At 45.3% G+C, this 17934-nt stretch overlaps 1 protein-coding gene across 1 annotated transcript in view; it reads left to right on the forward strand.

Moving 5' to 3' along the window:
- CDK5RAP2 (CDK5 regulatory subunit associated protein 2) overlaps window positions 1–17934 on the forward strand; it is a 211424-nt gene that overhangs the window by 101452 nt on the left and 92038 nt on the right. The window contains exons 15-17 of the mRNA XM_062207679.1: window positions 9767–9864; window positions 15354–15484; window positions 17673–17782. Coding sequence (XP_062063663.1) covers window positions 9767–9864; window positions 15354–15484; window positions 17673–17782 — 339 coding nt within the window. The remainder of the gene's footprint in view (window positions 1–9766; window positions 9865–15353; window positions 15485–17672; window positions 17783–17934) is intronic.

A 17934-nucleotide genomic window follows, 5' to 3' on the forward strand; every position in this document is an offset into this window, starting at 1 on the left:
TGCTAGAAAGTGGTATAGGTCAACTCACATCTCTTCATCACCATCCCATTCTGGATGCCTCCCAAGTGCTACATACTTGGCCTCCTCTACCTGTAAATCCCATGTCCCTAATACCTAAAAATTAAAAAAAATTATATTTGAGAGGCAGAGAAACAGAGATACAATAAGAAAGACCTCCCATGTGCTGGTTCTCTCCCCAAGTGCCAAAATGTCCTGAGGGCCAACGCAGGAAGTTGTGAACTCAAACCGGGTCCCCATATGGGTAGTACGAACCTAACTACTTGAACCATCACTGCTGCCTCCAAGGGTCTGCATTAGCAGGAAGCTGGGGTGAAGAACTGAAGCCAGGGGTTGAACCCAGGTGCTCTGATGTGGGGTGTGGGCATCCTAACTGGTGTCATAACCATTAGGTTAAATGCCTGCGTCTCCCTCACCCTCCTCGCCCTTGTCCCTAACACTTGTCAGATTTTGATTTAAGAGTTCAAGACAGCATGGCAAAGCGTTCTTTGTAGCATTGTGGAAGCTATGACCATCAGCTCTTAGGGGTAGTAATTTCATGGAATTTCATGAGTCTTTTTTGTGAATACACACACACACACACACATGCACACATATATATATAGTGACCAAATTTCACTTAGGAGCATAGTGATATTTCCCACCCTACCCTCCCTCCTACCCATGCTCCCAAATTCCCTCCTCCTTCCTTTCTTATTCTTTCCTTTCCTTTCCTTTATTTTTTAAAATTTTTTAAAAATTTTTTTGACAGGCAGAGTGGACAGAGAGAGAGAGACAGAGAGAAAGGTCTTCCTTTGCCATTGGTTCACCCTCCAATGGCCGCCACAGCTGGCACGCTACAGCTGGCGCACTGTGCTGATCCGAAGGCAGGAGCCAGGTGCTTCTCCTGGTCTCCCATGGGGTGCAGGACCCAAGCACTTGGGCCATCCTCCACTGCACTCCCGGGCCATAGCAGAGAGCTGGCCTGGAAGAGGGGCAACCGGGACATAATCCGGCGCCCTGACCAGGACTAGAACTTGGTGTGCTGGTGCCGCTAGGCGGAGGATTAGCCTGTTGAGCCACGGCGCTGGCCCTCCTTTACTTTTTACAATGGTATACTTTGAGTTTATTTAAATATCATAAGCTTAACCCTATACTAAACTAAAGAATTCAACACATAGAAGAAAAAAACACCACTGTTCCTCAACAGTAGAGACAAAGGCTGGAAACAATAATCAAATCTCAGAATGTCAATTTTGCTTATATACCTTACCTTTTTATATTAATTATCAGAGATCAGGGAAAACATATGATGTTTGTCTTTTTGGGATTGGCTTATTTCAGTAAGTATAATGGTTTTCAGTTGCATCCATTTTGTTGTAAAAGGCAAGATTTCATTCTTTTTTTTTTTTTTAATGGCTGATTAGTATATAGTGTATATATACCACCTTTTTTTTTTTTTCCTGTCATTGTTTGGTTGCCATCTAGGTTGATTCCATATCTTATCTACTGTGAATTGAGTTGCAATAAACATGGGGGTACAAATAACTCTTTCATATGCTGATTTCGTTTTGTTTGGGTAAATTCCCGGAGTAGGATGGCTGGGGCATATGGTAGATCTGTTTTCAGATTTGTGAGGAATCTCCATACTGTTTTCCACAATGACTGTACTAGTTTACATTCCCACCAACAGTGGATTAGGGTACCTTTTTCCCACATCCTTGCCAGCATTTATTTTTTGTTCATTTTGTAGGAGAGCCATTCTTCTGGGGTGAGGTGAACCCTCGTGGTTTTATTTGCATCATGAGCATTTTTTCATGTGTCTGGTCATTTGAATTTTATGTTTTGAAAAATATCCATTCAAGTCCTTTGCTCATTTCTTAACTGGGTTGTTTGTTTTGTTGTTGTTGAATTTATTGAGCTCTTTATAGATTCTGGATCTTAATCCTTTATCAGTTTCAAAGTTTACAGATACTTTCTCCCATATTGTTGGTTGACTTTTTACTTTGGTGTTTCCTTACAGTGCAGAAGCTTCTTAGCCTGATGTAATCCTATTTGTCAATTTTGGTTTGTATTACCTGTGCTTCTGGGGTCTTTTCCAAGAAGTCTTTGCCTATGCTAATGTCTTGCAGTTTCCTCAATGTTTTCCTCTAGTAATTTGATGATATCAGGTTTTAGATTTAGATCCTTGATCCATTTTGAGTTGATTTTGTATAAGGTGTAAGATAGGTGTCTTGTTTCATGCTTTTGAAGAGATCCAATTTTCCCAGCACCATTTGTTGAAGAGAATTTCCTTGTTCCAGGGCTTGATTTTAGCTCTTTTGTCAAAAATCAGTTGGTTGTAGATGTGTGGGTTGATTTCTGGAGTTTCTATTCTGTTCCATTGGTCTACATGTATATTTTTGTGCCAGTATCAGTTTGTTTTGATTATAACTTCCCTGTAGTATGTCTTGAAATCAGGTATTGTGATGTCTGTGACTTTGTTTATCTTATTTAGATTGCTGGAGATATTCGATGTCTCTTGTGTTTCCATATGAATTTTAGCATCAGCTTTTCTAGATCTGAGAAGAATGTCATTGGTATTTTGATTAGGATCATATTGAATCTGTAAATTGCTTTTGGTAGTATGAATATTTTATTGATATTAATTCTTCCAATCCACAAACATGGAAGATTTTTCCATTTGTTTGTGACCTCTTCTATTTCTTTCTTTACTGTTTTGTAATTTTTTGTTATAGAGATCTTTCACTTCCTTGGTTAAATTTATTCCAAGTTATTTTAAAAAATTTTGGTAGCTATTGTGAATGGGACTGATCTTACAAGTTCTTTCTCAGGCATGGCATTATCTGTGTATACAAAGGCTTAGATTTTTGTGTGTTGATTTTATATTCTGTCCCTTTACCAAACTCTTTTATGAGTTCCAATAGTCTAAGTGTAGTCTTTTGGACCCCCTATATATAAGAATCATGTCATCTGCAAATAAGGATTGTTTGACTTTCTCCTTTCCAATTTGTATTCTTTTGATTTCTTTTTCCTGTCTAATGGCTCTGGCTAAAACTTCCAGACTATTATTGAATAGCAGTGGTGAAAGTGGGCATCCTTGTCTGGTTCCAGATCTTAGTGGAAATGCTTCCAACTTTTTGCCATTCAATATGATGCTGGCTGTGGGTTTGTCATATATTGCCTTGATTGTCTTACGGAATGTTCCTTGTATACCCAATTTGCTTAAGGTTTTTATTATGAAAGGATGTTGTATTTTATAAAATGCTTTTCTGCATGTATTGAGGTGATAACATGGTTTTTATTCTTCAGTTTTTTAATGTGATGTATCACATTGATCGATTTGTGAATGTTGAACCATCCTTGCATAACAAGGATAAATCCTACTTGGTCTGGGTGAATGATATTACTATAATGTGTCATTGGATTCATTTAGCTAGTATTTTGTTGAGGATTTTTACATCAATGTTCATCTGTGACATTGGACTGTAATTTCTTTGTTGTATCTTTTTTTTGAAAGATGTATTTATTTATTTATTTGAAAGGCAGAGTTACAGAGAGGCAGAGGCAGAGAGAGAGAAAGGGAGAGGGAGAGGAGGAGGGAGGGAGGGAGAGGGAGGGGGGGAGAGGGAGAGAGAGAGGGGGGAGAGGGAGAGGGAAAGCAGGGAGAGGGAGAGCAGGGAGAGGGAGAAGTAGGTCTTTCATCCACTGGTTCACTCCTCAGATGGCTTCAACGGCTAGAGCTGCGCCGATCCAAAGCCAGGAGCCAGTAGCCTCCTCCATGTCTCCCATGTGGGCACAGGGGCCCAAAGTCTTGGGCCATCCTCTACTGCTTTCCCAGGCCATAGCAGAGAACCAGATTGGAAGTGGAGCAGCTGGGACTCGGACTGACACCCATATGGGATACTGGCTGTATAGGTGGCAGCTTTACCCACTATGCCACAGTGCCAGCCCCTGTTGTATATTTTTCCAGTTTTTGAATTAAGGTGATGCCATGAAGAATGGGTTTGGGAGGATTCCCTCCCTTTCAATAGTTTTGAATAGGTTGAGACAAATTGGAATTAGTTCTTCATTAAAAGTCTGGTAAATTCAGCAGTGAAGCCATCTGGTCCTGATCTTTTCTTTGTTGGGAGAATCTTTATTACTGATTCAATCTGTCTTGTCTATTGTTCTGTTTAGGTTTTCTATGTACTTATGACTCAATTTTGGAAACTGTATGTGTCCAGGAATCTATCCATTTCTTCTAGATTTTCCAACTTGTTGGGATATGGCTCTTTGTAGTAATTCCTGATAATCCTTTTTATTTCTGTGGTATCCATTGTTACAGCTCCCTTTTCATCTCTGATTCTGTTGGTTTGGGTCTTTTTGTAGCTTTTTTTTTTTTTTTTTTGGTTATTTGGGCCAATGGTATATCAATTTTATTTATTTTTTCAAAAAACTAGCTCTTCATTTCACTAAAATTTTATATTTTTATTTCAATTTTGTTTATTCTCTCTCTCTCTCTCTCTCTCTCTCTCTCTCTCTCTGCTTCTCCTTGGTTTGGTTTGTTATTTTTCTAGATCCTTGAGATGCATTGATAGCTCATTTATTTGATGTCTATCCAATTTCATGATGTAGGTACTAATTGAATAAACTTCCCTCTTAATACTGCTTTTCCTGTATCTTGTAAGTTTTTTTTTTTAAGATTTTATTTATTTATTTAAAAGTTAGAACTACAGACAGAGAGGAAGAGACAGAAAGGTCTTCCTTCCTCTGATTTACTTCCCAAATGGCTGCAATGGCTGGAGCTGAGCAAATACAAAGCCAGGAGCCAGGAGCTTACTCCAGGTCTTCCACATGGGTACAGGGACCCAAGTACTTGGGACGTCTTCCACTGCTTTCCCTGACCATAGCAGAGAGCTGGATCAAAAGGGGAGCAGCAGGGACATGAACCAGCACCCATATAGGATGCAGTGCATCAGGTGACGTCTTAGCCTACTACACCACAGTGCCAGCCCATCCCATAAATTTTATGTTGAATTGATATCTTCATTTGTTTCCAGGAATTCTTGAATTTCCTTTTTGATTTCTTTAATGCCCCACTGTTCATTCAGGAGTGTGTTGTACAGTCTCCAAGTGTTTGCTTATGTTCTAGAGATTCTTGAGTTGTTAATTCCAGCTTCATTCCATTGTGGTCAGAATAGATACATGGTTTGATTTCAGTGTTTTGAATTTGCTGACACTTGGCTTATAGCCTAGCAAATGCTCTTTCCCAGAGAAAGTTCTGTGCACTGATTAAAGGAATATGTATTCTTCAACTGTAGAATGAAATGTTCTGGATGTATTAGGTCCATTTGGTCCATACTGTAGGTTAGCTCTGTTGTTTCTTTGGTGATTTTCTGTCAGTTGATCTGTTCATTGATGTAAGTGGAATGTTGAAGTCTGTAATTACTATTGTATTGGAGTCTGTGCCTCACTTTAGATCCCTTAATATTTATTTATTATTTTTTTTTTTGACAGGCAGAGTGGATAGTGAGAGAGAGAGACAGAGAGAAAGGTCTTCCTTTTTGCCGTTGGTTCACCCTCCAATGGCCGCTGCAGCCAGCGCATCTCGCTGATCCGAAGCCAGGAGCCAGGTGCTTCTCCTGGTCTCCCATGCGGGTGCAGGACCCAAGCACTTGGGCCATCCTCCACTGCCTTCTTGGGCCATAGCAGAGAGCTGGCCTGAAAGAGGGGCAACCGGGATAGAATCCGGCGCCCAAACCGGGACTAGAACCCGGTGTGCCGGTACCGCAAGGCGGAGGATTAGCCTGTTAAGCCACGGCACTGGCCTTAATATTTATTTTAAATAGCCAGGCACCCTGGCATTAGGCACATATAGATTTATTATAATCACGTCTTCCTGTTGACTTGATCCTTTAATCATAATGACCTTCTGTGTTTCTTTTTTTTTTTTTCTTTTTTCTTTTTTAAATTTATTTGACAGGTAGAGTTATTTACAATGTGAGAGAAGAGAGAGAGACAGAGAGAACGGTCTTCCTTCCGTTGGTTCACTCCCCATATGACTGCTATGGCCAGCGCTGTGCTGATCAAAGCCAGGATCCAGGTGCTTCTTCCTGGTCTCCCACGCAGGTGCAGGGGCCCAAGCACTTGGGCCATCCTCCATTGCCCTCCCGGGTCACAGCAGAGAACTGGACCAGAATAGGAGCTACCGGGACTAGAACCCGGCACCCATACGGGATGCTGGTGCCACAGGTGGAGGATTAACCAAGTGAGCCATGGTGCCAGCCCCTCTTTTTTTTTTTTTTTTTTTTTTTTAAACAGCTTTTGTGTTAAAATCTTTTTTTTTTTTTTCGGTCTTTTTTTTTTTTTTTAACTTTTATTTAATGAATATAAATTTCCATAGTATAGCCCATGGATTACAGTGGCTTCCCCCCTCCCATAACTTCCCTCCCGCCCGCAATCCTCCCCCTTCCCGCTCCCTTTCCCCTTCCATTCATGTAAAGATTCATTTTCAATTCTCTTTGTATACAGAAGATCAGTTTAGTATATATTAGGTAAAGATTTCTTTTTTCGGTCTTTTAGGATGGCTACACATGCTTGCTTTTGCTTTCCTTTTTTTTTTTTTTTTTTTAATATCTTTCTCCATCTTTTCACTTTCTGTCTGTGTGTACCTTTGTTGGTGAGGTGTTTCTCGTAGGCAGCAAACAGATGGGACTTGCTTTTTAAATCCATTCAGCTATTCTGTATCTTTTAAGTGGAGAATTTAGGCCATTTACATTCAGAATTATTATAGATAAGTAATGATTGATAATTATTGATGATAATAATTAATAAGTAATTTTCCACACATATTCCTGTTGTTTTCTTTGATTTCCTTTGTACTTCTAGATTTTCTGCCTTCACATTTTTTCATCATGATGACTGTTATTCTGTTTTTGTGTGTAGCACATCCTTAAAAATTTGTGGGGTTGTGGTGTGGTGTAGCAGTTAAAGCTGACATCTGTGATGCTGGCATCCCACATGGGTGCTAGTTAAAGACCTATCTGCTTCACTTCTGGTCCCGCTTCCTGTTATGTGCCTGAGAAAGTGGCAGAAGGTGGCCCAAGTACTTGGTCCCCTGCATCCATGTGAGAGACTGGGAAGAAGCTTCTGGCTCTTGGCTTTGGATTAGCCCAGATCCAGCTGTTATAGCCATCTGGGGAGTGAACCAGTGGAGAGAGCTTCTCCCTTCTTTCCCTCTCTCTCCCTCTAACTCTGCCTTTCAAATAAAATTAATAAATCTTAAAAATAAAGAATATTTATAAAGTTGGACAAGTTATGATAAATTCTTTCAATTTCTGCTTGTTTTGGAAGGTCTTTATTTCACATTCATTTATAAGTGAGAGCTTTGCTGGGTACAGGATTCTAGGTTGACAGTTTTTTTCTTTTAGTATTTGCACTATGTCTCTCCATTCTCTCCTAGTCTATAAGGTTTCTGATGAGAAATCAGCTGTTAGTGTAAATGGGGATACTCTAAAGGTAATCTGGTATTTCTTTTGCACACATTTAGAATCTTAATATTTTCTGTGAAAAGTTTGACTCTAATGTGTTGTGGTGAAGTTCTTTTCTGATCATGTCCATTGTTCTCTGTGCTTCCTGTACTTTTATGTCCCTTTTCTTCTTCAAATTAGGGATTTTTCTGCCATTATTTTGCTGAATAGGCTTGTAATCTATTCTCCCTTTCAGTGCCTTCAGGAACTCCTAAGACATTTATGTTTGGTCTTTTAATAGTATCCCATGAATCCTGAGCACTACTTTCAGTTTTTCTGATTTTTTCTTCTTTTTTTTTTTTGTCTGACAGATATTTCCAAATATTTGTCTTCTATCTTGTGTATTGTTTCATCTGCATCACCAAGAAGCTTTCCACTACATTTTCTACTTGACAAATTGAATTCTTCATTTCTTTTTTCTTTTAAAGATTTATTTATTTGAAGGACAGAATTACAGAAAAAGAGAGAGAAAGAGATACATCTTCCATCTGCTGGTTCACTCCCCAAATGGCCTTAACGGCTGGGCTGGTCCAGGTCAAAGCCAGGAGCCAGGAACTCCATCTGGGTCTTCCATATGGGCTCAGGCATTGGAACCATCTTCCACTGCTTTCCCAGGCACATTAGCAGGGAGCTGGATCAGAAGTGGAGCAACCAGGACTTGAACTGGTGCCCATATGGGTTGCTGGTGCTGCCGGCAGCTTAACCCACTACACCACAACACTGGCCCCAAATTCTTCATTTCTAGTCTTTCAGTTTGATTTCTCTTCAGTATCTCAATCTCTTGGGGACTTTTTTTTTATCTTTATCATGTGCAGATTTCCTTATCTCATAAATTAGCTTCTCTGTTTTTGAGTAATTTTATGATCATTCCTTCCAATTCATTTTTAGGCATTGCATCAATCCCTGCAGCTTCACCTTCTAACACTGAAGTGTTGTTTCTTTTTGGGGAAACGTGTTGTCTTCCTTGCTCTTGTTTCTCATATTTCAACATTGATTTTAAGGCATTTTTGGAAACACTTGTTGGTTTTCACCTGTGATTAGTGTTATTTTTGTGCTGTGCCTCTGTGGCTCAGTGGAGTCTGTGCTCCTTTGGTGGATATCCAGGGGTCATGTGCTGGGTGGAGCCAGGTAGCTCTGGTCAGTGACCAAGGGAGGGGCGAGAATCCAGGGTGGCACCCACGTTGGGTGTGGTCGATCTCATACTGTCAGCAGGGGAGGGTGTGATCATGCCTGTTGGTGTAATCACGGAGTTACCTCCTTTCTTCCAGGGTGATCAATGGCCAGGGCTACCCCACAGCAAGTACAACCCCCACCCACACAAAGGATCTGTGCAGTCCCCAGTGTGCACACTGAATCCTCATCAATGACACCACTCCCACCACAGCAGGCAGGGAGCGTGGAGCCTCTGAGGCCAGACACAGTGATTGCCCAGAAACTCAACTGCACTCCACACCCTCTCATGCAGTCACAGAGTTCCCACAGCCATGGGGTGCAGAGGACCTACTCTCAGTCCCTTGAGCCTGCCCCATTGTCAGAGCAGGGGCATTCCCAGAGCCAATTGCCTGTGGGTACCCCACCCTGGTGCTTTGAATCCTGGAGTCTGTGATAGGTTGAGGGGATGGGAGCACCTCACAGACCTTAGTGGGTGCCCAGTACCCTGCCAGTCCTTGCAAATTCAAAGTCAGTGGGGAGCATAGATTTTTTTCTTCTGTGGTAAAATCCCCTGGCTGTGCACACAGGAGATCCACCACAGCCTCTGTTGGGGTCAAGCTGGTGCCTTCTGTCCACTGGGCTGGTCAACAGGTGCCCTCGCTCTTAGAAGTTGGCATTTTCTCCATCACCCAGTTGTGGGAGTCGTGAGTGGTGTCCCCACTCGTGCTGCATGTCCACACTGCTCCACAGCTCCCCTCTTTCTTCTGTAGAATTTCCACTGCAAACTTCTCTCCAACTCTTCCTTGGGAATGCACTTCCTCTGCTTTTCTTCTGCTACCTTCTCCTGGTCAAAATCCTCGTGTCTTTTCCCTATCCAGCCATCTTGGAGTCGCTTCGCGTTGGAAGCACAACTCTCAGCTTTGTGCTGGGGTAGGTGATGGATGGTCATTCCTCACTCCTCCTGCAGGTGGTGCTCTCTGACTGTGGCCTGAGCCAGAGCCTGGCACAGGGCCTTGCCTTCCAGAACCAGCCTCATACATTTGCATAATATAAAGATGACTCTTAAAATTCTTCCCTTAATGTCAGATGCCCGTTGTCATTTCCAGGAAAAGCAACAGTCAGACTATGAGGAGCTGATTCAGGTCTTAAAGAAAGAGCAGGACATCTATGCCCAGCTGGTGAAGTCTCTGCAGGACGCAGACAGGTAAGAGCTGTTTGGACATCAGACACGCATACGTGCAGACACACACACATACATCTTGAATAAGCGCTGGTGATTCCTAGGAAGCTGATAAAGTGCCTGGCTGGTGACTGTCGTGTTTAACAATCAGGTATACTTGTTTCTTGTCAAGAACTGCCTGGCTGTTGGCATCAAAATTAGGATAAACATGTGATAATGTTTACTCAGAAGTTAAATTTCCTTATGATATATGTAGAAAGTGCTGCCATCTGTGTTGTTTCCTGTGATCCCCGCGGCTGTCCTGGGAGGTAAGTAAGAATGTTATCCTTGTTTTACGTGAGCGGTTAAGGGACTTGTCCAGAGTCACACAGGCATTGAGTGACTCGAGCCCAGACTGCACACTAGTCTCTGTTTGTCTGAGTGACCTGTGTGTCTGCAGAGTTGCCAAGATGGTCTGATGCCAGTGACAGGCCAGTGGACTTGCTCTGGCCTGTGCTCTCCACTTTCTGGCTGTGTCCACAGGCAAGCAAGCAGCCTGCTTGGGCCTCACTCTAGGGCTGGCCTCAGGGATTTCTCACACTATGAAATCATCTTTCCACACTCTGGGATCTTTGCAGTTGAAAGATGTGATTGATGTCTGGGATTTGTTTCAAGACAGTTCTGAAGCAGAGGAAGTGGGTGGGGATGGCCGTGGAACAAGAATGGCTTGGCTTCCTGGGAGCTGGGCTGGGGATGGGTCCACGTGGGCGGGCACATTACACTCTGTGTCTTTTACATGTGGCTTCTCTTCAGGAGTGCCCGTGGCTCTGGAGCGATGAGCTCTGTGTTGTCCGTTGGGCCATGTGGTTCCACCTCTGCACCCAGCCCAGGCTCAGTCTCTCTCAGCTTTGTCTGCCTCTCCACACTGAGAATTCAGCCTGAATGCTCCCTTGTCAAGAGGCCCAGTGTATCCCCGGACAGCTGTTGCCTTGGTGTTCCTGCCCTCCCAACCACCCAGCACCTTGTGCCTTTGCCATGACTGATCTGCCTCCCTGGGAAGTGCTCTGTGCAGGAATGCCCCTCCCCTAGCACTGACCACTTAAATTAGGAGATGATTTCTAGATTTCTAAAATCCAAAGTGAGTTTGGAGCAAATGAAAACACATGGGTGATGGGGCTGACGCCGTGGCATAGTAGGTTAATCCTCCGCCTGCGGCACCGGCATCCTATATGGGCACTGGTTCTAGTCCTAGCTGCTCCTTTTCCAATCCAGCTCTCTGCTATGGCCTGGGAAAGCAGTAGAAGATGGCCCAACTCCTTGGGCCCCTGCACCTACGTGAGAGGCCGGGAAGAAGCTCCTGGCTCCTGGCTTTGGATCGGTGCAGCTCTGGCTGTTGCCGCCATTTGGGGAGTGAACCAACGGAAGAAAGACATTTCTCTCTGTCTCTTCCTCTCACTGTCTGTAACTCTACCTCTCAAATAAATAATAAATAATCCTTTTTTAAAAAAGAAAGCATGAGTGGAATTCTGGGCACAGGCCTCATACTCTGGAAGGGGTTTTTCAAGAAGCCCCAGCTGCTGGCCATTCTTACGTGGGAAAGGGGCTGAGCCACATGGGGAAACTCAAAGCAGGGCCACATAAGTGTAGTTTTCACTAGGCAGCTTCTCTGGGTGGGGGCCAGGCAGGGGTCGGCACCGAGAGGTCCTGTGGGTAGTTGTGCCTGCCCCCGAGCCCTGAGTACCATGAGTGGCTCAGGGGTTCACGGGCTTTTTGAAAAGTCACAGCTTGGTGGTCTGAGGCCGCTGAGGGCTCTGACTAAGAAGGCTGCTTCAGGGACTTGCTGTTCACCTTCACACTTGCACTGGCCCTTTAGAGGGAGGCAGACCTGGGCCCAGATCCCAGCTCCACGCTCAGCAACTCTGAGCTCTTGGGGGTCATTTCTCACCCCGAACCTCAGTGTCTGTGTTGATGAAATTGAGAGAGAGAAGCCTGCCTGCCTACTTACCTAGCTACCCTCCCGTGTACCTACTCACCCAGCCAGCCCTCCTTATAGAGCTGTTGGGAAACAAGAGAGGATGCTATGTGAAGACCTAATACTGTCTGGCACAGAAGGCACCCAGAAAATAGCATGCAGAATAACAACAGCATGAAGAGCTTACACGTGCCTCAGTTTCCCAGTTACCTAAACTTAGCATGCGGGGAGTTTCTGGACCCTCAGACCTTGCTCTTTCCCGAGGGCGCAGTGTGGCTAAGGAGGCGGAGCTCCCTTTTCTGTGTGCGCACTGCTGCTCTCTGGAAACTGGCAGTAAAGGTGACGACTGCAGAGACAGGGCGTGCTGTGATTAAAGCAGGAGAGGGAGTGCAGGGAGGGAGGAGGCTCATCAGGGCAGCTGTGTGCTCCTTTCGCCTTTCCTGGTTTTCTTTCCCAGCAGCATGTAGAAGTGGTGGCCTTATCCCCATGTTACAGAAGCGGAGATGTGCTCTGTAAGATGTCAAGTGCATTAGCCAGGTTCTGCAGTTCAGAGTGATCGGAGCTCAGGTCCCCCAGGCCTTCCCTGACATACCACCCATCTTGTGGAATAGTATGGTCTGTGCTTCCCTGAAACTCAGGCCTTGTGGCTGGATAATTTTTTGCCAAGAGGGGCTGTCCTGTGCATTGTCAGATGTTTTTGCAGTATCCCCGACTCTACCTGGATGTTAGCACACCTGCCCTCTCTCACCCCAGTTGTGACAATCAAAAATGTCTTCAGGGATTGGGCATTTAGCCAGCCCATATTGGGGTACCTGAGTTCAACTCCTGACTCCAGCTTCTTGATAACGCAGACCTTGGAACGTAGTGGTGATGGCTTGGGTAATTTTCTTCCTGCACACAAGCCGAAGACCTGGATTGTGTTCCTGGCTTCCAGCTTCAAGCCCAGCTCTTGTGGGCATTTAGGGAGTGAACTAATGCGTGGGAACTATCCATCTTTCTCTGTATCTCTGCCTCTCAAATATATAAAAATAATAATAGTAATGGAACTAAAAATGACTCCAAACATTGCCACATGTCCCCTGACATTGCTCCTGGATGAGAATTCTCCTGAAAAGCTCATGAGAATCAGAAATTTTGACTCATAAATACCATGCTTTTGTGTGGGAATTGTTGGGGCCCGAGGGAGGAAGGATACGGTGTGTGTGGAGCCTCTAGACCGTGTTAGGCACTACGCTAAGCTCTTTTCCATGTACTGTCTCGCTGAGTCCCCACAACAGTTTGGAGGGACAGGTACTATTAGCTGCATTTTCCAGATGAGGAAGTCAGGACCCAGGCGGTGTCACCGTCTACCCCCAGGTCATGGAGCTAGTTAGTGGTGATGTGCTGTTCTGACCTTCGACCTCCCTTCCGTAACGCCTCATTTCTGCTGCTGCCTCCTCCCAGGCCCCAGCCTCCCCTGCCCCATTCCAGAAAGAAAAAATGTGCAAGGCTTTTGTTTCTTTCTGCGCAAAGCACCTTTTGTTCCGCCAACTCCTCACACCTTGAAAAGATTCTAGAGTTGGGAAAACATAAATGACAGGCACAGGAGCAGCAGCTGTGTACTTTTCACCCTGTCAGAAGATGGAAGAGGGAGTGAAGCAGTCAGCTTCCCAGCCCTAATCACAGGGGCTGTGCTAAAACAATCTCCTTTCTTCCCTGGTTAAATGTCTCTGCAGCACAGCCGCATCCAGGCGAACGCGCTGCTCTGACACCTCTGTGGGTTTTCCATCAGCCTTACAAATTGATCATTACGATTGTCTTGAAATGGAACTGGGAGCGAGGTGCTGGTGGGGCCCCTTCCCTTGCATGAAGACTGCTTCACAGTGAGCTGTCCTCAAAGCAGCAGGCATGGGAGATTAGACATAATGGTTTATTTTCCTTCCAATATGTGTTGATTTATGGCTGCAGCTCGATGGATGGAGTGGGGAGAAATCTCTGAACGGGAAGGGCTTGAGTCTGTGGCACAGGTATTTAATGTCATGGCTCCCAACCATTCTGGGGTATGCACCCCTTTTGACACATCTCAGGAAAGTTTCCAGTTCCTTTCCTATAAAAAAAATACACATATTCATGACTTTTTACTGATAGCTTCAAGCTCTTGATGGACCCTCTTAGGGACCTGTGGGCCAAGAGTTGGACAGAGAGTGATGTCTTTCTTGGTGTTTAAAAAGGAGGCTTTGTGATTTGCTGATGTGCTTGAGTGGTCTTAGAGATGTTCATATCCTTTGACCCAGTAATTGTACTGCTGGGAACCCTTCTTAAGAAAATAACCTGGAGGTTTCAGGCTCAGAGATGTACAGTGCGGCATGATTTATGCTGTACAGCTGTCAGCAGGGTCTCCGTGCTCTTCCGAGAGCTGGGTTTAAGCTCCATGTCTCTGAAGGATGCAGGGCAGAAGCCCAAGCCTTTCTCCCAGATCTGCACCATCCCATGTGGCGGCCACTAGCCATGGGGCTCTGCACATTTAAAGTTACTTTAACACAGTGAAACATTCAGCTCCTTAGTATGTTGGCCACATTCCACATACTCAGGAGACACATTTAGCTAGTGGCAACTGTATGCTCCTGTGTCAGACAGTGCAGACATAGAACATGGCCATCACTGGGCTCCCGGCGATTAGGGCAAGTTCTGGGAAGTGTGTGTTGCTGTGACCTTCTCTAGGTTCTGGGTTTCTGCTTCCAGCAAGCTGTCTGCCACAGCTCAGCATTGTGTCACCTGCACCTCAAACTTGACCCCTCACCCCAACCCCCACCCCAACCCCCAGAGAAGATCCCTTCACTCTGTGCGTGTTGAGGGTTAACCAACCACAGTGGACTTCTGTTTGTCCCATTGGTCCTTTTCTGCCTTTTATTGTTGCCTCACTCTCCCTGCTTCCCTCCTGGGCCTCATCCTTACCCCCAGCATGGCCTCTTTGAGAAGGAGCACAGCAGGAGTCCTCTCCCTCTCCCTCACTTCTGGAGCCTGGACGCCCAGCGACACCCAGGCCCTGGAGAGCCTCCCCTCTGTCTCCAAGCCCGCTCAAGGTCTTTCTCCAAACGGAAACACTGGAGAATTAAGTTATTCCCACCTATATGTTATGTCTGTAGCAAGACTGGAAATGACACAGCAGAGATGAGTTAAAGTAAATGGTAGGGCATTGACTTGATTTAATGTTATATGATTATTAAAAATAATGTTTGCAAACAATTTCCAAAAATGTAGGGAGATCTTTAATAAGGAGTGTGTAATTCAGTATTATGTACCCAGCATTATTTCAGCCTTGTGAAAATACAGGGGGAAAGATTGGGAGTAAGTACAGTCTATTCTTTGTTAATCAGAAGTGAGATCATGGCAATTTTGGTTTTATTGTTTTATGTTTTAAATGTTCTGTAATAGACATGTATTTGCTTTTATAACCAAAAACCCCACAGGTGACATAAATATCGCAGGGAGGCTTCTAGGGCTGTGCATCTTTAAAGCACGACTAGTTCTGTTTTAAAGTTTCTGTATCTTTCTGTTTTTTGTTTTGTTTCCCCCCACCAAGTATCAGCAACTTGCAGGCTGAGTTAAACAGCATTTCTGCCCTACGGAAGCAGCTGGAGCGGGATGTGCTCTCATATCGGAATTTGCAGAAGACCCTGGAGGAGATGATCAGCGAAATTCGGAGGCGGGAAGGTGTGTGCTGTCTTGTATGTGCTTCCCTTTGGTTTCCCACTGGGAGGGCCATGGCTGACCTTGAAGAAATCCCTGGAACTTCATGAGGGGCGGAAGCACCTGCTGGGTTTAGTCTGTGGGTCCTTTTTGGGGTGATCATGTTGATGTTGGCTCTGTGTTCTGGCTTTGGCCTTTCATAGTAGAAGGCCCATTACATTGTATAAATTCTGCAGAGGGTTAGTGGCAGGCTCGCTTTCTTGCTATCTCTCCTCTTTTCTGCACCATGCGATGCTGTAGCTCCAAATCCCCGTGGGGACTTGCGGTTCTCTTTTGCTACCCTCTCTGCCCCAAATGCCTGGCCTCTTCCTGCCATAGCACCTACCACAGAGAGCACAGGGTGGAAGTGACATGAGGGGAGAGACGGCTGTTCCATGGTGGCATTGGAGATTCATTGACGGGGAGGGTGGGGAGGGCTACATTGTGAGGGTCCTGTGGGACTGTGTTGCTTTGCTCATCACAGCAATGCTTGATCCTCTCTCTTCTGGGAAACTGAGCCCCTTAAAATCTGGGCTGGGGTCTCATTCTTCTCCAGATCTCTAGCCCAGTGCTTGGCACATGTGGTAGAGATTGGTAACAGCAGAGGTAAGTTTGACGTTTCTTCTTCTTTTTAAAAGATTTATTTATTTATTTGAAAGGTGGAGTGACAGAGCAAGAGACAGAGACAGAGACAGAGAGAGAGAGAGAAAGAGAGAGAGAGAGAGAGAGATGTTCTATCCACTGGTTCACTCCCCAAATGGCCTCTACAACCCAGTCTGGGCCTGCTGAAATTAGGAGCCAGAAACTCCATCCAGTCTTCCATGTGGGTAGCAGGACTGAAGTACTTTAGCCATCCTCTGCTGCTTTCCAGGCGTGATAGTAGGGAGTTGGATCCAATATGGGGTGTTGGTGTCTCAAGCAGTGACTTAACCTGCTGTGCCACAGTGCTGACCCAAGTTTGATGTTTCTTGAGCACCTACTATGTACAAGGCACAGTGCTAGACCCTTCTCACTTCCGATCCTCACAGTCATGCCATTGGGTAGGGTCAGTATTCACTTTATTTTACAGATGAAGAAACTAAGGCTGGGCTGAGAGGTGTTTGTGGGCTTTGATTTGCCCAGATTTGAGCCAGGTCATCTTCCTTTGAAGTCAGGCTCTTTGTAGTGGTCTTTGCTGTGTTTGAAGTCTGTCAGCTCTTACATGTGTAGGGGAGGTCGTATCTGTGGATGTGCCTGGCTCGGTAAACATCACCCTCTATGCTCTTCCTTCTCTGTTAGAAGGTGACATTTGCTGGGCCAGGGTTGTGGCTTAGAGAGTTAAGCCGCCACCTGCGATGCCAGCATCTCACATGGGTGCCGGTTTGTGTCCCTGCTGCTCCACTTCTAATCCAGTTTCCTCCTAATGTGCCTGGGAAAGTAGCAGAAGACGGCCCAAGTGCTTGAGCCCCTGCCACCCACGGGGGAGACCGGGTGAAGCTTCTGGCTTCATCCTGGCCCAGCTCTGGCCATTGTGGTCGTTTGGATAGTGAACCAGCATATGGAAGAACGATCTCTCTCTCTCTCTCTCTCTCCCTCTCTCTCACTCTCTCCCCCTCATCCCCATAACTCTGCCTTTCAAATAAAATAAATAAATCTTTTTTTTTTAAAGGTGATGTGTGCTGCATAGGAAGCAGCCGCTGCGTGCGTGTCCAGAGGCTCTTTTGTCTCGGCTGTGGTGGGCAGTTTCCGCCCGTGGTGTGCCTGCTTCTCACCAGGGCTCTGGGGCAGTAAGAACTGCATCAGGCGTTTTTATTTCCCTGGAGCTCTACCCTTGAGGGTCACATCTAATTTTCTTGTATTATCACCTAACCAGAGTCACTCCCTCACTTAAACTGGAATCACTGTTTGCTTGTTCCGTTCAGAGTGGGCTCTAGGTGCAACACTTGATATGCAAATTATAACCCCGAATTGGCCACAGTAAAACCTGCTGCCCATGGTGAGACGGTATATTGAGATACCAGCCCATGGAGAAGGGAAAATTGCTGTTGCTCCAGAGGCGGGGCTGAGACGCCCCTCTCCGACTCCCCTTTCAAATGGCCTTAGAGGGACTGGACTGGGGTCAGTTGTGGGCGTGACTGTTTCTGATATATTCTTTTCTCTCCCTGGTCTTGGCCTTTTTTGTTTCTTTTGGCAGAAGAACCATTTTCATTTTACAGTGACCAAACATCTTATCTCAGTATTTGCCTTGAAGAGCACGGTCAGCTGCCAGTGGAGCATTTTTCTCAAGAAGAACTGAAGAAAAAGGTACTGACCTGTTGTTAACTTGCAGTGTGTTTCCTAAGACTCATCTCCTGGGCTCCTGATCAGAGGTGTAAGACTCTGGGAGCCGCTCTCCTGTCCTTTCTCCCTTTTCCTCTCTGCCTTGGGACCCCCGCTCCTCCCGAGGCCTCACTGGG

The sequence above is a fragment of the Lepus europaeus genome, chromosome 12, assembly GCF_033115175.1.
Source record: "Lepus europaeus isolate LE1 chromosome 12, mLepTim1.pri, whole genome shotgun sequence".
Taxonomy (NCBI): domain Eukaryota; kingdom Metazoa; phylum Chordata; class Mammalia; order Lagomorpha; family Leporidae; genus Lepus; species Lepus europaeus.